The 18185-nt window shown below is 41.7% G+C and overlaps 1 protein-coding gene across 4 annotated transcripts in view; it reads right to left on the bottom strand.

Annotated features, from left to right (window-relative positions):
- Positions 1-18185, bottom strand: part of map1sa (microtubule-associated protein 1Sa) — a 105224-nt gene that overhangs the window by 31351 nt on the left and 55688 nt on the right. For 3 of the 4 annotated variants that reach the window (XM_055217501.2, XM_055217500.2, XM_055217498.2), the window contains exon 5: positions 1664-1804. The exons of the other annotated variant lie outside the window; for it this stretch is intronic. Coding sequence is in view for 2 of the 3 variants with exons in the window: in XM_055217500.2 (XP_055073475.1) it covers positions 1664-1804 (141 nt within the window). In the remaining variant the exon portion in view is untranslated. The remainder of the gene's footprint in view (positions 1-1663; positions 1805-18185) is intronic. 4 annotated transcript variants of the gene reach the window in all.

Here is an 18185-nt window from a genome sequence, read left to right on the forward strand (position 1 = left end):
TGCCAAAGTCAATAAAGAAAACGTCAAGTTATTTTTGTTGTTGTTATTAAGTTAATCTATTGTTCCTTAGCATTGCTGGTAAAATGACAGGAACCCTACACCCACAGCAAACCGAACCGAATCGGACCGAACGGTGGCGCCAAAACGGTAAACTGATCCGAACCGTGCCATTGGAGTACATTTACTTGAGTACAGTACTTAAGTACAATTTTGAGGGATCTGTACTTTTCTCGAGTATCATTTTTGGGGAGTACTCATGACTTTACTCAAGTACATTTGAGAGGCAAAAACTGTACTCTGTACTCCACTACATTTCTATCCATAACCGTAAGTACCCGTTACTTCTAAAAAAAAGAAAAATCTCAGAAACACTCAATTTGTTGTTTCCCTCTCTCCAGAGGTGTAAAGTACTTGAGTAAATGTACTTCGTTAATGTACTTAAGTATTTTTTGGGCTACTTTGTACTTGTACTGAGTATCAAAAATATAAGCAACCTTTACACTCTACTCAACTACATTTTTGATTGGTTATTTGTACTCTTTACACCACTACATTTGAACTGACACTTACCGTTACTTGCTACATTTTTTATTCGTCAAAGAATAAAAACGAGACGAAAGTGTCAGAGGGTGATGGATAGAATCTGTGTTCGCGAGGTAAATAGTTCTCAGGATATCATTGGATGATTCACACATCTGAAACAGACTGGCTGCACTGTGGTGCCATCTTCCACGGTTAAGAACTTAGGTGTGGTGCTCGAAAGCAATTTATCCTTCGAAAGTCATATCTCCAACATCTGCCGCACAGCATTATTCCATCTTAGAAAAATCTCAAAAAAACACCATATGCTGTCTACATCTGATGCAGAGAAGCTTATCCACGCTTTTATGACCTGTAGATTAGACTATTGTAACTTGTTACAATTTTGGCATCTTTACAGTGGCTACCAGTTAAATATTGCATACAATTTAAAATATTACTAATCACCTACAAAGCCTTAAATGGGCTAGCACCCTCGTATCTTAAAGAATTACTATCAGAATACAATCCATCACGTATACTGCGATCACAAAATACTGGCCAATTAATTACCCCTAGAATATCAAAAGTGTCTAAAGGTGGTAGATCCTTTTCATATCTAGCCCTTAAGCTCTGGAATGATTTACCAAATAAGGTTCGAGTATCAGACACAGTCAATCACTTTAAGTCTAAGCTTAAGACATTCTTCTTTAACAAAGCATTCACATAAAATGTCAAGTAAATGTACCTATCCCGCAATAGCTAGTTTGTCCAGAACAAAGCATTCACATAACTCATCCGGGTAATATACTTATGCCGCAATAGGTAGCCGGCCTGGAACCGAACGTATTTTAAACCACAATAATGTATGACACTTGCATTACATGCAAACGGCCCCTATGCTAATAGGATTCTATTTTTCTCCCCTTGAAGACAATGAAACAAACAGACCCAGTTCTTGCTGCTGTGAAGGTCATCACACCACTCATCTCATGGCTGTCCTTCAATGTTATGCCCATTGATACGCGGCCAACGACCACAGGCTGAACCAGTTTAATCCGCTAACCTGTTTCCTATCCCTATCGTGTTTATACAGTATGGTTTTATTCAATGATGAGAAAAAAAACATAAATAGTGGAGTTACCTCTTCATCTTCGAATATGTGGATAAGGTCATTAAGTGAAAATGACCCTGTTTGCAACACAAGGTCACCAGTCTCCTCAACAGATTGTCCAGCAAGAATTAGCAGCTTGTGAAGAGATGTATCAAAAACAAGACGACGAATCTATGAAAATAAAAACATTAAAAAACAATGCAGACTGTTACCAGGGTTGGACTTTTTTTAAGTGGTTTTCCAAAGTTACTAGCCACTCAGCATTTTCATTGGCGAAATTTTTTTTCATAACTGAAAGGGCAAACACAAAAAACTCATACTTTAAATTCATCAACAGCAGCAGTAAACAACTTGCTTAGTCAAGACATGTAATACTTAAAGGCGGAGTAGAGGTCTACACGGGTCCAACAATTCCTACCCGAACCCGATCAGACCCGTAAATGTGCTACACTGAACCGACCCGGACCCGTCTGTTGTTTTGAAAGCTGGACCCGGAACCGACCCGGACACGTCTATTATTTAAAAGCTGGACCCGGATCCGACGCGGACCCATCTATTATTTAAAATTTGGACCCGAACCCGTCCGGGAAGACACAGACCCGACCCGCAAATGTTCTTTAGCTAAATGTTATTAATAAGTCAATAAACAAGTAGCGAAAATTAAACTTTTTGTCTTACCCATAGAAGTTAGTCTTCTCCCTCCTTGTACCTGACTGTGTGATGCACAATCCTTATTTCCAAGAAAGTTCCATCCATGTTATTCCTCTCTTGACGATTGAAATGTTTAATGCTTATTCCAGCTTTAAAAGTCCACTTTACAGTCGGTGACGAATAACGCAGTTTTACATTTGCTGTGTATTGGGTCAACTTGCTTAATAATGTTTGCCCATTTGGATTATAATAACGATTGCTCGTTCAGTGCCATGGCTGCTTTCGTTAGCTTTACTTCTTTGCTATCATATCTCTGTGCTCTTTGAGCAGAGTCCTGAAAACTTTAGATATAACAGCAAGAAGGTCAATTTATAATATTATTATAAAAATTAGAGAAGTCAGTGCAAAATGCGCGGTACGACGGAATAGGTCCCGCCTTCTAAATAAAAGAGCCAATTGTCAAAGGTAAAGTCATTGCGTCTCACTGCAGAAGCTCCTGACTGGTAGCAAGAGAAACATTAAAAGAGCACATGCTCATAATCTGCCTGGTTGGAGCAACCAAATATAAACTTTTTAATGCAATTTTAGCGTCATAGAAAAAATGTATGCGACAGTTCATCTAAGTTTTTCTTGCTGTTTTTGAAATATTTTATTTAAATGTGAGTGTGTGTTCTCCGAGTCCGATCGACCTCGGGTATTACCCACAATGTTAAACAGACCCAGGACCCGAAGTAAAAGATTTAGACTCGAACTGACCCGGCTGATCATTTAAAATATAGACCCGAACCCGTACGGGTCCCGGGTCTTCTGGTCTCGGGTCTTCCGAGTAGAACTCTAAGGCGCAGTACATGATTTTTGAAAAACACTTTGGAAAAGGGAGTCAGGCTGAGTACCAAAACTCACTTGTAGCTAATCAGCAGTAAGGGGCATGTCTTCTAACCGACATCGTTGCCAGGGTTGAGTATTTGTAGGGAGGGTCTATTAAAATAAGGTACAGATTCTATTGGAGTAGGGGCGTTTTTATTTAGGTGATTTCAAATAGCAGCATTGACTTTCAGAGATCATGCATCCCGCCTTTAAGGCACTATTTAATGCACAAATGTTGGGAGTTGGGAGTGTATATTACATTTACTTACGTTACTGTAATTGAGTAGTTTTTTTGTGTACTTTTACTTTTTTGAGTAGTTTTTAAAATCTGTAGTTTTACTTTTACTTAAAGTGCGTGTTGCAGGTTAACACCACTGTCGATTAATGGGTACATAAATCACTCAAGATATGTGTATAATTTTTAAAATGTCTCAAAAATGGTCTTAAAGACCCCTTTTTTTTACGTTTTTGGTATTAACGGTTTTTTAACGCAATTCTGTGATGACGTCACGTTGGGGAGAAGTGGAGAAAGACTCACCCAGAGCCATAGAGATAGATGGGATTAGAGACATGCTGCCAAAACCGTTTGTGCTGAAGATCGCATAAAGTTACACCCATTTCAGGCAGGATCATGGACCCCCTCAAGCCAGCATGCACGAGTATGTTAATTGTTTGTTTACTTTCTACACGAAGATATGCTAACGTTATGCTATCTGGCTGTCTGCCTATCTCTCTATACTAGCCTATCCATTTGTCTGTCTATCTATCTGTCTGTCTGTCTGTCTGTCTGCCTGTCTGTCTGTCTGTCTATCTATTATCTGCGCTATCAGAACTGTACTTTACTCGTCTTTCTATAGTCATTCTCAATGGTCTCAAGGCGGCTTTGGTAAATTCTCTCCCCAGCGTGACGTCATACAGTGCGTTGTGGGGGAAAGGAGAATCATTGCAAACCGCTGTACTTTTTCATACTTTTTCGGGTTTTGTGATACCCAACAACATAAAATACAATGGATAACAGTTTAAATGTTTATTATCAACAAGCAAATTGCACAAATTCGTTGAAAATTTTTACCTGCAAAATGCCCTTTAAAGGCGGAGTCCATGATGTTTGAAAGCCAATGTTGATATTTGAAATCACCTAAACAAACACGCCCCTACCCCAATAGAATCTGGACCTTCTGTTGATAGACCCGCCCCACACATACGCAATCCGGCATTTTATTTGATTTGATTGGCTATAAGTGTGTTTTGGTAGACGGCCCGTCTAATTTTCCAAAGCGTTTTTCAAACATCGTGGACTCCGCCTTTAAGTATGCTTTATTTAAAGTATTGTACTTCGCTACATTTTAAATCATATCCGTTACTGAGTAAAAAAATATTTTAAAAAGCAAGGTGATGCGCAACGGATGATTGATGGGCGGTGGAACGCGCAAAAAGAACCATGGAGACGGACGAGACAGGCGCACGCTAATGCAGACCGGCCTCAGTTCAAATCTTATGAAAGAACCCTGCCCTGGTCATATTTAAGCGACCACTTTCCACTGACGCGAAGTGAGTGTTTCATTTATGAAAGGTAGGATTCATGCTCTTGAGTACGAAATTGCACGACGCGTTTTCAATACCATGCGCATTATGGTCAAGCATGCGCCCCCAAAATAGCATAATGCGCAATGCGCCACTGACTTTAGGCTAGTTTTTTCTGGTTAGTGGCGCAATTGCTCCTTTTTTGCGCTGAACCGCCCAGGGAGCGCAAGTTCATTCCCTAGTTTGCCGACGTGCGTCTGTGGAGGGAAACTTGCAAAATACGAATGATACATGCGTCGCTGACAAAGTCAATTGCGCTGGGTGCAAGATAGGGCCCCTAGTGTTTGTTCCTTTAACTGAAATCCTGATATATAAACGCGATTTATAATCGTCTGACAAAAGCGCTTTAAACGCTTGGAAATGCAAGGCACGACGCACTGCCTTTTTTAAAAAGGGCAGTGCGACGCAGCTTTTTATATTGCTAAGCAACCAACAAGTCAGCTGTCATGTCAATCAAATATTGAAGCATGAGCGCTTTTTTGCTGTTAACTGTCATATTAGCAGAAACTTTAAAAAGAGGGCGTTTGCTCTGACCTTGTTTGAGGGTGAGAGGTGCACAAACACGCAGGAGAGAGAGTGAGTGAGTGGAGTCCGGTTCTTCAAAGCAACTGTAAAATTCCCTCACCACGACGTAAGGCCCGCCTCTTCCCTTATTCAATGTAAAGACGTGAATGAAGTTGGGCACTTCTCCGCTCTCAGCGCTCCTTCAAAAGCGTGTGCTGGGGCTGGCGGCAAAAACCGCAAGGTGCTCGGCACGCATAAAGAGTGCACAAACGCTCCCTGCCCATAGAATATCATTCAAAAAAGGCACCTGCAACTGCCATAAACGCTTTGGTGTGATCAGCCCCTTACTGCTGTTGCTCTTCTCATCATGTCTTGTTGTGTTATGAGCCTTTTTTTATTTTTGATTGTAGTTTTTATTGTATATCACGTAGCCTATAGCGAAGACAATTCTGTGCAAATTCAGAAATATGAGAGAATACACTGTTACTGTTACACAGAGTTACTACAAAACATGAGCGGAGCGGGCATACAGCATGATAGAGAGGGAGAGAATGCACGTGCAGACATGCCATCGTGGAAAAACAATAAATAAATAACATATAAAATAAATAACATATTACTTGAGAGCTATTTAGTTTGTTTGATAAAATAACACTTTGTAATCTGGCGCTTTAAAGAAAATCAAATATTAACTATAGTAACTATATTGTATGGCGTAATAGCACTTTTGTGAGTACTTCGACTCGGCGCAGTAACACCCTCCCTCTCCCATTATTAGAGTGAGAAGGGGAACGGACTTTTCAGGCGAGTCGAAGTACTCCCAAAAGTGCTATTACGCCATAAAATATAGTTACTCTTTTAAATCTGCTTAGAAAAGCGCTGTGTTTTATTTTGTACCACCAAACTTGCTCGTATAACTACTCGTCTTAAATAGGAAAAACGTTGATGTGTTTGGTCACTTCTAACTTTATCTCTAGATGGTGCCATTGAATGAATGGGGCTGGGCTGGATGCTGTCGTGGCGTGGCAGCGCGCTCCAGTGCTTGCGTGCGCACACACAGATGGCGGAGGGATGATTCAACGGTTCTTGGTTGGGGTAATAACATATTTTAATACTGAAAATGAGTAGACTATTCCTTTAAGTTTAATATGAATCCACCCCTATGATAGTTGTTATTAATGCCCCTTATGTTTAAATAATGGGATTAAAGTGGGTGATCAGTTACTTGAATAGGCTTTATGCCCAGCTGCACTATGAACTTCAGCCAGCTCCTTGTTTCCTGTCTGCCATTATTGGACAAACTGATTAATCCAGGTGTGTCTGATTATTGTTGTTGTGACCACTGAGGTCAGGCACACCTGGATTAATCAGTTTGTCCAATAATGGCAGACAGGAAACAAGAAGCAGGAAGTAGTGCAGCTGGGCATAAAGCCTATTGTCTACTGTGTTGAGAAATAAAATGAGATAATTTTTAGTGTTAAACCCCATCTTTATTTAATGCTTTATTTATTTTATTTTAACGGCAAACAAAAACAAACAAACAAACAGACAAACAGTCTTAAAAGGTCTACATGTCCAATATTCTTATGTGACAAACAACCCCGCAAGCTATGAGACAACCATCCCCAACTGACTTCTTGACAAATATGATAAGCTAGCTGCCACACGGCTTTAACTTGATCGCTAAAAGTTGAATCAAAATAAAGCTCCTACTTTTAGCTTTTTAATAAGTGTTTTGTTTTTGAATGACTAATATCCGACAAAATCTCAACACAAAAACAACACCAACATTAAAACTGCAAGAAGTGATGGAAGGGCCCTCGCACACATGACACCGCCACGCTGTGGCATAAGAATTAAAGGGAACAGTAGTAAATAGGCATTTAAGCATGTAAACATAGGTGAACTATTTAAAAGTGTAGTATAATGTGCCACATTTCCTGTTGCTAATTACAAATTACAGCGAGGTAGCATCGTGTAAGATAGCATGAGAGAGAGAGAAAGAGAGAGAGACAGAGAGAGAGAGAGAGAGAGAGTGCGACTGTGTGTGTGTGAGTATGAGTGACTACATGTAAATATTGGCACGTAGATGTGTTCAGTCCAGGACTCTTATTGATCATGTAAAATGTAGGGCAGATCTGACTTTGAATAATCAGTGTAAAACATGTTACTTCTTGTTGAACAGCAGGTGGCGCTATGGCCATAAGTGACTATTGGCATGTAGATGTGTTCAGTCCTGGACTCTTGTCAATTATGTAAAGTTTGGGACAGATCAGACATTGCATAATCATTGTAAACATGTCACTTCCTGTTGCCAGCTGGAGGCGCTATGACCATAAGTGACTATTGGCGTGTAGATGTGTTCAGTCAAGGACTCTTATCAATCATGTGGAGTTTGTGACTGATCAGACATTGCATAATTAGTGTAAACATGTCACTTCCCGTTGCCAGCTGGTGGCGCTATGACCATAAGTGACTATTGACATGAAGATGTGTTCAGATCAGGACTCTTATCACTCATGTGAAGTTTGGAACAAATCCGACATTGCATAATCATTGTAAACATGTCACTTCCTGTTGCCAGCTGGTGGCGCTATAACTATAAGTGACTATTGACATGAAGATGTGTTCAGTTCAGGACTCTGCGCAATCATGTGAAGTTTGGGACAAATCCGACAATGCATTATCATTGTAAACATGTTACTTCCTGTTACCAGCTGGTGGCGCTATGACCATAACTGACTATTGGCATCATAAGTGACTATTGACATGTAGATGTGTTCAGTCCAGGACTATTATTAATCATGTGAAGTTTGGGACAGATCAGACATTGCATAATCAGTGTAAACATTAGGGATGCACCGAATCCAGATTTTTTAGGTTCGGCCGAATCCCGAATCCACCGTTTAAGATTCGGCCGAATCCGAACCCGAATACCGAATCCTACTTGCATCCTTATTCCATTAACACAGTAAAGCACATTAATGAAGTAAACGTCCACAGCAGTGTATTTTTCATTTTATTTAATTTTAACTGTACATTATGCCAGGATGACAAGTTGGAAAACTATTTTGACAATTACCATAAGCCTATGCATAATGAAAGCGATGCGTTGCGACACGCTCGTTTTTCCAATAAGCAAGCAGCTCCGCGCTGAAAACCATATTCAACTTTGAGTGAGAAGCTCCGCTCGTCAATGTCACAGTCTTCACACGGCCGTCCAATTACAGTGGAGGAGGGGCGGGACATTACCACAGCAACCAACCGGCTCACAGCTGAAGCATCACATCTACCAAGCGCTCGGCTGTAAAACAGCTGGCATTTGGCGTCCTCAAGGCGTTTTCAGCCGTGTTTAAAAGTTTTTGTGTGTCCAGCTCCAAAGGCTCACCGAAAGAAAAAGCTTATCTCCACGTCAGCACCCGATGTGTGTAATCAACGGCCGCGTGACGTCGACCAGCGTAGCGCAAGCCTAGGGTTCGGTTCGGTGGAAAAAAAATCTAGGATTCGGCCGAACCCGAACCCCGTCAAAAAGCCCAGTATTCGGCCGAATCCGAATCCGAATCCTGGATTCGGTGCATCCCTAGTAAACATGTTACTTCCTGTTGCCAGCTGGTGGCGCTATAACCATAAGTGACTATTAACATGTCGATGTGTTCAGGTCAGGAGTCTTAGCAATCATGTGAAGTTTGGGAAAGATTGGACACTGTATGCCTGAGTTCCAGCAACCTGTTTCATAGCGAAACATCAAACTTTGGCTGGCCAAAACAGACACAAATTTTAACATGGAATCAAATCCTTCGCAATTTAGCATCACAAAGGCCTTAAGATGAGATTCGCCAAATATGATGATGATTCGACGAAAACTGTAGGAGGAGTTAGTTAAAGTATGACTGCTGGAAATGAGAAAAACTGAGCCAAAATCTAAGAAATAATTCAAAATAGCTGACTTCCTGTTTGGTGTAGGGCGTTGCTCAAAGAGACTTTTTGTAGGGCTTGTAATAATACATGAGCATACCGAAATTCGTACATGTACAGTATTGTTCAAAATAATAGCAGTACAATGTGACTAACCAGAATAATCAAGGTTTTTAGTATATTTTTTATTGCTACGTGGCAAACAAGTTACTAGTAGGTTCAGTAGATTCTCAGAAAACAAACAAGACCCAGCATTCATGATATGCACGCTCTTAAGGCTGTGCAATTGGGCAATTAGTTGAAAGGGGTGTGTTCAAAAAAATAGCAGTGTCTACCTTTGACTGTACAAACTCAAAACTATTTTGTACAAACATTTTTTTTTCTGGGATTTAGCAATCCTGTGAATCACTAAACTAATATTTAGTTGTATGACCACAGTTTTTTCAAACTGCTTGACATCTGTGTGGCATGGAGTCAACCAACTTGTGGCACCTCTCAGCTGTTATTCCACTCCATGATTCTTTAACAACATTCCACAATTCATTCACATTTCTTGGTTTTGCTTCAGAAACAGCATTTTTGATATCACCCCACAAGTTCTCAATTGGATTAAGGTCTGGAGATTGGGCTGGCCACTCCATAACATTAATTTTGTTGGTTTGGAACCAAGACTTTGCCTGTTTACTAGTGTGTTTTGGGTCATTGTCTTGTTGAAACAACCATTTCAAGGGCATGTCCTCTTCAGCATAGGGCAACATGACCTCTTCAAGTATTTTAACATATGCAAACTGATCCATGATCCCTGTTATGCGATAAATAGGCCCAACACCATAGTAGGAGAAACATGCCCATATCATGATGCTTGCGCCTCCATGCTTCACTGTCTTCACTGTGTACTGTGGCTTGAATTCAGAGTTTGGGGGTCGTCTCACAAACTGCCTGTGGCCCTTGGACCCAAAAAGAACAATTTTACTCTCATCAGTCCACAAAATGTTCCTCCATTTCCCTTTAGGCCAGTTGATGTGTTCTTTGGCAAATTGTAACCTCTTCTGCACATGCCTTTTTTTTAACAGAGGGACTTTGCGGGGGATTCTTGAAAATAGATTAGCTTCACACAGACGTCTTCTAACTGTCACAGTACTTACAGGTAACTCCAGACTGTCTTTGATCATCCTGGAGGTGATCATTGGCTGAGCCTTTGCCATTCTGGTTATTCTTCTATCCATTTTGATGGTTGTCTTCCGTTTTCTTCCACGTCTCTCTGGTTTTGCTCTCCATTTTAAGGCATTGGAGATCATTTTAGCTGAACAGCCTATCATTTTTTGCACCTCTTTATAGGTTTTCCCCTCTCCAATCAACTTTTTAATCAAAGTACGCTGTTCTTCTGAACAATGTCTTGAACGACCCATTTTCCTCAGCTTTCAAATGCATGATCAACAAGTGTTGGCTTCATCCTTAAATAGGGGCCACCTGTTTCACACCTGTTTCTTCACAAAATTGATGACCTCAGTGATTGAATGCCACACTGCTATTTTTTTGAACACACCCCTTTCAACTAATTCAACTAATTGCCCAATTGCACAGCCTTAAGAGCGTGCATATCATAAATGCTGGGTCTCATTTGTTTTCTGAGAATCTACTGAACCTACTGGTACCTTGTTTGCCACGTAGCAATAAAAAATATACTAAAAACCTTGATTATTCTGGTTAGTCACATTGTACTGCTATTATTTTGAACAATACTGTACATTAAACACAGTCCAAGGGCTGCTTCATTGAATATTTGAAAGTGGCGCTAAAACATGTTCCTTCAGGTTGCCAGCTGGTGGCGCTATGGCTATAAATGAAAAGTGTTATGTAGATGTGTTCAGGTCAGGACTCTTAGGAATCATGTGAAATTTGGGACAGATCGGACATTGTATGCATGAGTTCCAGCAACTTCCTGTTTCATAGGAAAATATCAAATTTGTCGGGCCAGAACCGACACAAATTTTTACGTAGAGTCAAATCCTTCGCAATTTAGCATCACAAAGGCCTTAAGATGACACTCACCAAATATGAAGATGATCCGGCGAAAACTGTATAAGGCTATAACCATAAGTGACTATTGACATGTAGATGTGTTCAGGTCAGGACTCTTAGCAATCATGTGAAGTTTGGGACAGATCGGACACTGTATGCCTTAGTTCCAGCAACCTGTTTCATAGCGAAACATCAAATTTGGCTGGCCGAAAGAGACACAAATTTTAATATAGAATCAAATCCTTCGCAATTTAGCATCATAAAGTCCTTAAGATGACACTCACCAAATATGAAGATGATCCGACGAAAACTGTAGGAGGAGTTAGTTAAAGTATGACGCCTGGAAATGACAAAAACTGCGCCCAAATCACAAAAATAACTCTGAATAGCTGACTTCCTGTTTGGTTTACGGGCTTCGCTCCAAGAGACTTTTTTGTAGGTCTGGTCATGCTACAGAAGCGTACCGAATTTCGTAATTGTACATTAAACACAGTCCAAGGGCTGCTTCGTTGAAAATTTGTAGGTGGCGCTATAGAGCTATTTCCCCACGCCTAATTCCAAAGCCTACACCACATGTAAATTTTCATCACTCTTGACATCTGTGCAAAATTTCATGAGTTTTCGAGTATGTTTAGGCCCTCTAAAGTCTTACTGAAGTCGGAGAAAAATAATAATAATAATAAATATAGCTGCAAGCAGCGATGGCGGGCCCTCGCACGTTATTTTACCGCTACACGGTGCCTCCGAGGAAATGATGCACGGTGGGCACATGCATCAAGTGGGTAAATTAGATTTCTCAACGGGTCGGGCCAGCCCGACAAACCCGACGGGACCCGCGAATTCAGGCCGGGTTCGGGTCAAAAGTATAAGCAACTGAGTCGGGTCGGGTCGGACCTCGGGCTTAATCTTTTACGCTCCGCGAAAAAAATTATTAATCATCACTGCTGTTCACCGTAAAGAAAGTCTGGTCTGGCTGCTGCAACATGCATCACAGAGAGGGGCGGGGAATAGCAATAAGTTCCGGGATGGATCAGCAACGGATCCAGACCGGAGCTGCCGGCTTCAGAACGGATCCGTTGCGGATCCGCCCCAGAGCTTATTGCTATCACTGCATGCACGCCTGTTGCCTGGAGAAGAAGAGATGGAGAAAAGTAAACTTGCCGCAGGTGAATTCATTTTAGGCATATTTTATTTATATAGCCTATATTTAAAGTTTATTGTTTCAGTTGTTTGTATTGTTATAAGTCGTAAACATTAAAGCTTGGTTTGAATTTCCGTCTGCTGGTCATGATAATAGCCTGACGTTACGTGTATGAGAAAAAAAAGGCAGGGGGGGTCAGCGGCGTCGGGCCGCGGGTCGGGTTCGGACAGATAATTCACGTTGATGTGTCGGGTTACATCGGGTCCGGGCTTTAAAAGCCACGGGCCGGGTCGGGTCGGGTTGTAATTTTCAGGCCCGTTGAGAACTCTAGGGTAAATATCAGTAGACTATTTCATGTTGCTACTGACCCATTTGGGTACTGTAGGTAAAAGAAACCCCACATTTTAGACAAACGGGGGCGCTGGTGAGCCACTTAAGAGACACGCCTATGTCTGACCTTTTTGTGCACAACTTAACAGTCAACAACTCTGATGTGTGTGCCAAGTTTTAGGTTAATCTAAGCACGCCAAGAGCCTTAAACATGCCTGAAATTAAAGTAAAATTTGACGCGTTGCCATGGGAACAGCGTTGGAGATATCAAAAATCCCTTCGCAATTTATCATCTACTATGCCTCGGCATCATGTTGACCACTTTTGGTGTCAATCGCATGAAAATCCTAGAAGGAGTATTTAAAAGAACATTGCATGGAACTTTAAAAAAAATCCAGCTTTGTGACTGACACACTTCCTGGCGCCTGGTGGTGGCGCTATACCCGGGAGTCACAATAGGCACATCGATGCGATCGGAATCTTCAGACGAACAAACACCCTGCATGTCATTACAATAAGACATTTTTTGCCTTAGATATTAGACACTTCCTGTTTCTCTGATTTCGCCACAACTTTGTCGCCTCGCCATGGCACAACCGTTCGAGATATCAAAAATCCCTTCGCAATTTAGCAAGTCCAATGTCTCGACATCATGATCACCACGTTTGGTGTCAATCCCATGAATCCCCTGGGAGGAGTATTTAAAAGTTCACCGTATGCATTTTTTAAACAATCCAAAATAGCCGACTTCCTGTTGGGCGGAGCTAAAATGTTAGAGGGTGAAAGTTGTTCGGGTTGATGAGATCTATATGCGTACCAACTCTCGTACATGTGCGTACATGTTTGCACGATCTGTGCATCAATGTTTTTTTTTCATTACAGGGGGCGCTACAGAGCCCCCCTGCCACGCCCGTGTTCCAGCCTTTGTCTGTTCGCAATGACGGACGACTCTAACGTCTGTGCCAAATTTCAAGAGTTTTCGAGTATGTTAAGGCACCCAAAATGCCCAAAAGTGTTAAAAAAAAAATATATATATATATATAGCTGCAAGCAGCGATGGCGGGCCCTCGCACGTTTATTTACCGCTACACGGTGCCTCCGAGAAAACGATGCACGGTGGGCAAGTGCATCAAGTGGGTAAATATCGGTGGACTATTTTATGTTGTTACTGACCCATTTGGGGACTGTAGGTAAAAGAAACCCCACATTTTAGACAAACGGGGGCGCTAGTGAGCCACTTAAGAGACACGCCTTTATCTCACCTTTTTGTCCACACTTAACAGCCGACAACTCTGATGTCTTAATCTTTTAGATTAATCTAAGCACGCCAAGAGCCCTAAATATGCCTGAAATAAAAGTAAAGTTTGGGGCATTGTCATGGGAACAGCGTTCGAGATATCAAAAATCCCTTCGCAATTTAGCATCTACAATGTCTCAGCATCATGCTGACCACTTCTGGTGCCAATAACATTATTTACCTAGAAGGAGTATTTAAAAGAACATCGCATGCAACTGTAATGCTTAAATAAGCCTTTAAAATGAAAGTAAAATTTGTCGCGTTGCCATAGGAACAACATTCGAGATATCAAAAATCCCTTCGCAATTTATCATCTACTATGTCTTGGCATCACGTTGACCACTTTTGGTGTCAATCGCATAAACATTCTAGGAGGAGTATTTAAAAGAACATCACATGGAACTGTCAAAAAAATCAACCTTTGTGACTGCAACACTTCCTGGCGCCTGGTGGTGGCGCTATACCCGAGACTTACAATAGGCACATCGATGCGATCGAAATCTTCAGATGAACAAACACCCCGCGTGTCATCACTATAAGACATTTTATTGCCTTAGATATTAGACACTTTCTGTTTCTCTGATTTCGCCATGACTTTGCCGCTTCGTCATTGCAACACCGTTCGAGATATCAAAAATCCCTTCGCAATTTAGCAAGTCCAATGTCTTGACATCATGATCACCACGTTTGGTGTCATTTGCTTGAATCCCCTAGGAGGAGTATTCAAAAGTTCACCGCATGCATTTTTTAAACAATCCAAAATGGCGGACTTCCTGTTGGGCGGAGCTAAAATGTTAGAGGGCGAAAGTTGTTTGGGTCGATGAGATCTATATGTGTACCAACTTTCGTAAATGTGCGTACATTTTTGCCCGATCTGCGCACTACTGTTTGTTTTTGCATTACAGGGGGCGCTACAGAGCCCCCGTGCCACGCCCGTGTTCCAGCCTTTGTCTGTTCGCAACGACGGACGACTCTAACGTCTGTGCCAAATTTCAAGAGTTTTCGAGTATGTTAAGGCACCCAAAATGCCCAAAAGTGTTAAAAAAAAATAAAAATAATAAAAAAATATAGCTGCAAGCAGCGATGGCGGGCCCTCGCACGTTTATTTACCGCTACACGGTGCCTCAGAGAAAACGATGCACGGCGGGCAAGTGCATCAAGTGGGTAAATATCAGTGGACTATTTTATGTTGTTACTGACCCATTTGGGGACTGTAGGTAAAAGAAACCCTACATTTTAGGCAAAGGGGGCGCTAGTGAGCCACTTAAGAGACACGCCTATGTCTGACCTTTTTGTCCACACTTAACAGCCGACAACTCTGATGTGTGTTAACTTTTAGGTTAATCTAAGCACGCCAAGAGCCCTAAATATGCCTGAAATAAAAGTAAAGTTTGGGGCGTTGCCATGGGAACAGCGTTTGAGATATCAAAAATCCCTTCGCAATTTATCATCTACAATGTCTCAGCATCATGTTGACCACTTTTGGTGTCAATCGCATGAAAATCCTTGGAGGAGTATTTAAAAGAACATCACATGGAACTGTCAAAAAATCAACCTTTGTGACTGCAACACTTCCTGGCGCCTGGTGGTGGCGCTATACCCGAGACTCACAATAGGCACATCGATGCAATCAGAATTTCAGACGAACAAACAACCCGTGTGTCATCATAATAAGACATTTTTTACCTTAGATATTAGACACTTCCTGTTTCTCTGATTTCGCCATGAATTTGTCGCCTCGCCATGGCAGAACCGTTCGAGATATCAAAAATCCCTTCGCAATTTAGCAAGTACAATGTCTTGGCATCATGATCACCACGTTTGGTGTCAATCCCATGAATCCCCTAGAAGGAGTATTCAAAAGTTCATCGTATGCATTTTTTAAAACCATCCAAAATGGCCGACTTCCTGTTGGGCGGAGTTAATAGGTTTGATTGTGAAAGTTGTTCGGGTCGATGGGATCTATATACGTACGAACTCTAGTACATGTGCGTACATGTTTGCCCGATTTGTGCACCAATATTTTTTTTGCATTACAGGGGGCGCTACAGAGCCCTACTGCCACGCCCGTGTTCCAGCGTTTGCCCGGTCCTAATGGCCGACGACTTTGAGGTCTGTGCCAAATTCCCGGTGTTTTCGAGCATGTTAAGGCACCCAAAGTGCATGCCAAGTGCTTAAATATGCCTGAAAATTAAAGTAAAGTTTGACGTGTTGCCATGGGAGCAGCATTCGAGATATCAAAAATCCCTTCGCAATTTATCATCTACAATGCCTCATCATCATGTTGACCACTTTTGGTGTCAATCGCATGAAAATCCTAGGAGGAGTATTTAAAAGTTCACCGCATGCAACTGTCAAAAAATCCACCTTTTGTGACTGCCACACTTCCTGTTGCCTGTTGGTGGCGCTATACCCGAGACTCACAATAGGCACATCGATGCGATCGGAATCGTTGGCCGAACATACACACTGCGTTTCATCCCAATAAGACATTTTTTGCTTTAGATATTAGACACTTCCTGTTTCTCTGAATTCGCCATAAATTTGTCGCCTCGCCATGGCAACACCGTTCGAGATATCAAAAATCCCTTCGCAATTTAGCAAGTCAAATGTCTGAGCATCATCTTCACCACGTTTGGTGTCAATCGTATGAATTCCCTAGGAGAAGTATTTAAAAGTTCATGACTGACACACTTCCTGGCGCCTGGTGGTGGCGCTATACCCGGGAGTCACAATAGGCACATCGATGCGATCGGAATCTTCAGACAAACAAACACCCCGCATGGCATCACAATAAGACATTTTTTGGCTTAGATATTAGACACTTTCTGTTTCTCTAAATTCGCCATGACTTTGCCGCTTCGCCATGGCAACACCGTTCGAGATATCAAAAATCCCTTCGCAATTTAGCAAGTACAATGTCTTGACATCATGATCACCACGTTTGGTGTCAATCCCATGAATCCCCTAGAAGGAGTATTTAAAAGTTCACCGCATGCATTTTTTAAACAATCCAAAATGGCCGACTTCCTGTTGGGCGGAGCTAAAATGTTAGAGGGCGAAAGTTGTTCGGGTCGATGATATCTATATGCGTACCAACTCTCGTACATGTGCGTACATGTTTGCCCAATCTGTGCACCAATGTTTTTTTTTTGCATTACAGGGGGCGCTACAGAGCCCCTGTGCCACGCCCGTGTTCCAGCCTTTGCCCGTTCGCAATGACGGACGACTTTGAAGTCTGTGCCAAATTTCAAGAGTTTTCGAGTATGTTTAGGCACCCAAAATGCCCAAAAGTGTTAAAAAAAAAAAATAATAATAAAAAAAAAAAAAAAAAAAATAATAAATCCGAGCAAAAACAATAGGGCTTCGCACCTTTCGGTGCAGGCCATTCTGGCCTGCTCCTCGGTGCTCGGGCCCTAATTAAAACTGCAAGCAGTGATGGAAGGGCCCTCGCACGCATGTGCACCGCCACGCTATGGCTTAGTAAAGCAATAAACCAGGGGGATTGAAATTTCCGTGGATAAATATAGGTGGATATTCAAAGGAACTTTAAAGTGCCACTACTCCTTTATGCAGCAGGTGGCGCTATGATTGTAATTGATTGTTGTAACATTGATGTGTTGAGGCCAGGACCCTTGTCAAAGGTATGATGTCTGTGACAGGTCGGACATTGCATGTCTGAGTTACAACAGCTTTCTCATGGCGAAAAATCAAACTTTGACAGACCACCACGGACACGCCCCTTTAACGAAATGTCAAGATCTTCACAATTTATCATTGTGAAGTCCCTAAGTTCAGACTGACCAAATATGATGATGATCTGAATACATTTCAATGAGCAGTACATCACAGTGTAAAACATGTCATTTCCTGCTTCCAGCAGGTGGCGCTATAACTTTTACTGAATATTGCCATGTTGATGTGTTCAGGACAGGACAATTATCAAACTTGTGAAGCGTGGGTCAGATTGGACATTTTAAACCTGAGTTAGAACAACTTCCTCTTTCATTGAGAAACACAGAAATTTGGCAAGCCGCCACGGACACACCCTCCATTGAAATGTCAAGATCTCCGCAATTTAGCATTGCAAAGCCCTTTAGATGACACTCACCAAATATGATGATTATCTGATTAAATTTCTAGGAGGAGTTTGTTAAAGTATGAAGGCCAGAAATGACAAAATTTGCACTCAAATTACAGAGAAAATTCAAAATGGCTCACTTCCTGTGGGGTTAAGAGCT

The sequence above is a fragment of the Misgurnus anguillicaudatus genome, chromosome 23 (genome assembly GCF_027580225.2).
Source record: "Misgurnus anguillicaudatus chromosome 23, ASM2758022v2, whole genome shotgun sequence".
NCBI classification, from domain to species: Eukaryota; Metazoa; Chordata; class Actinopteri; order Cypriniformes; family Cobitidae; genus Misgurnus; species Misgurnus anguillicaudatus.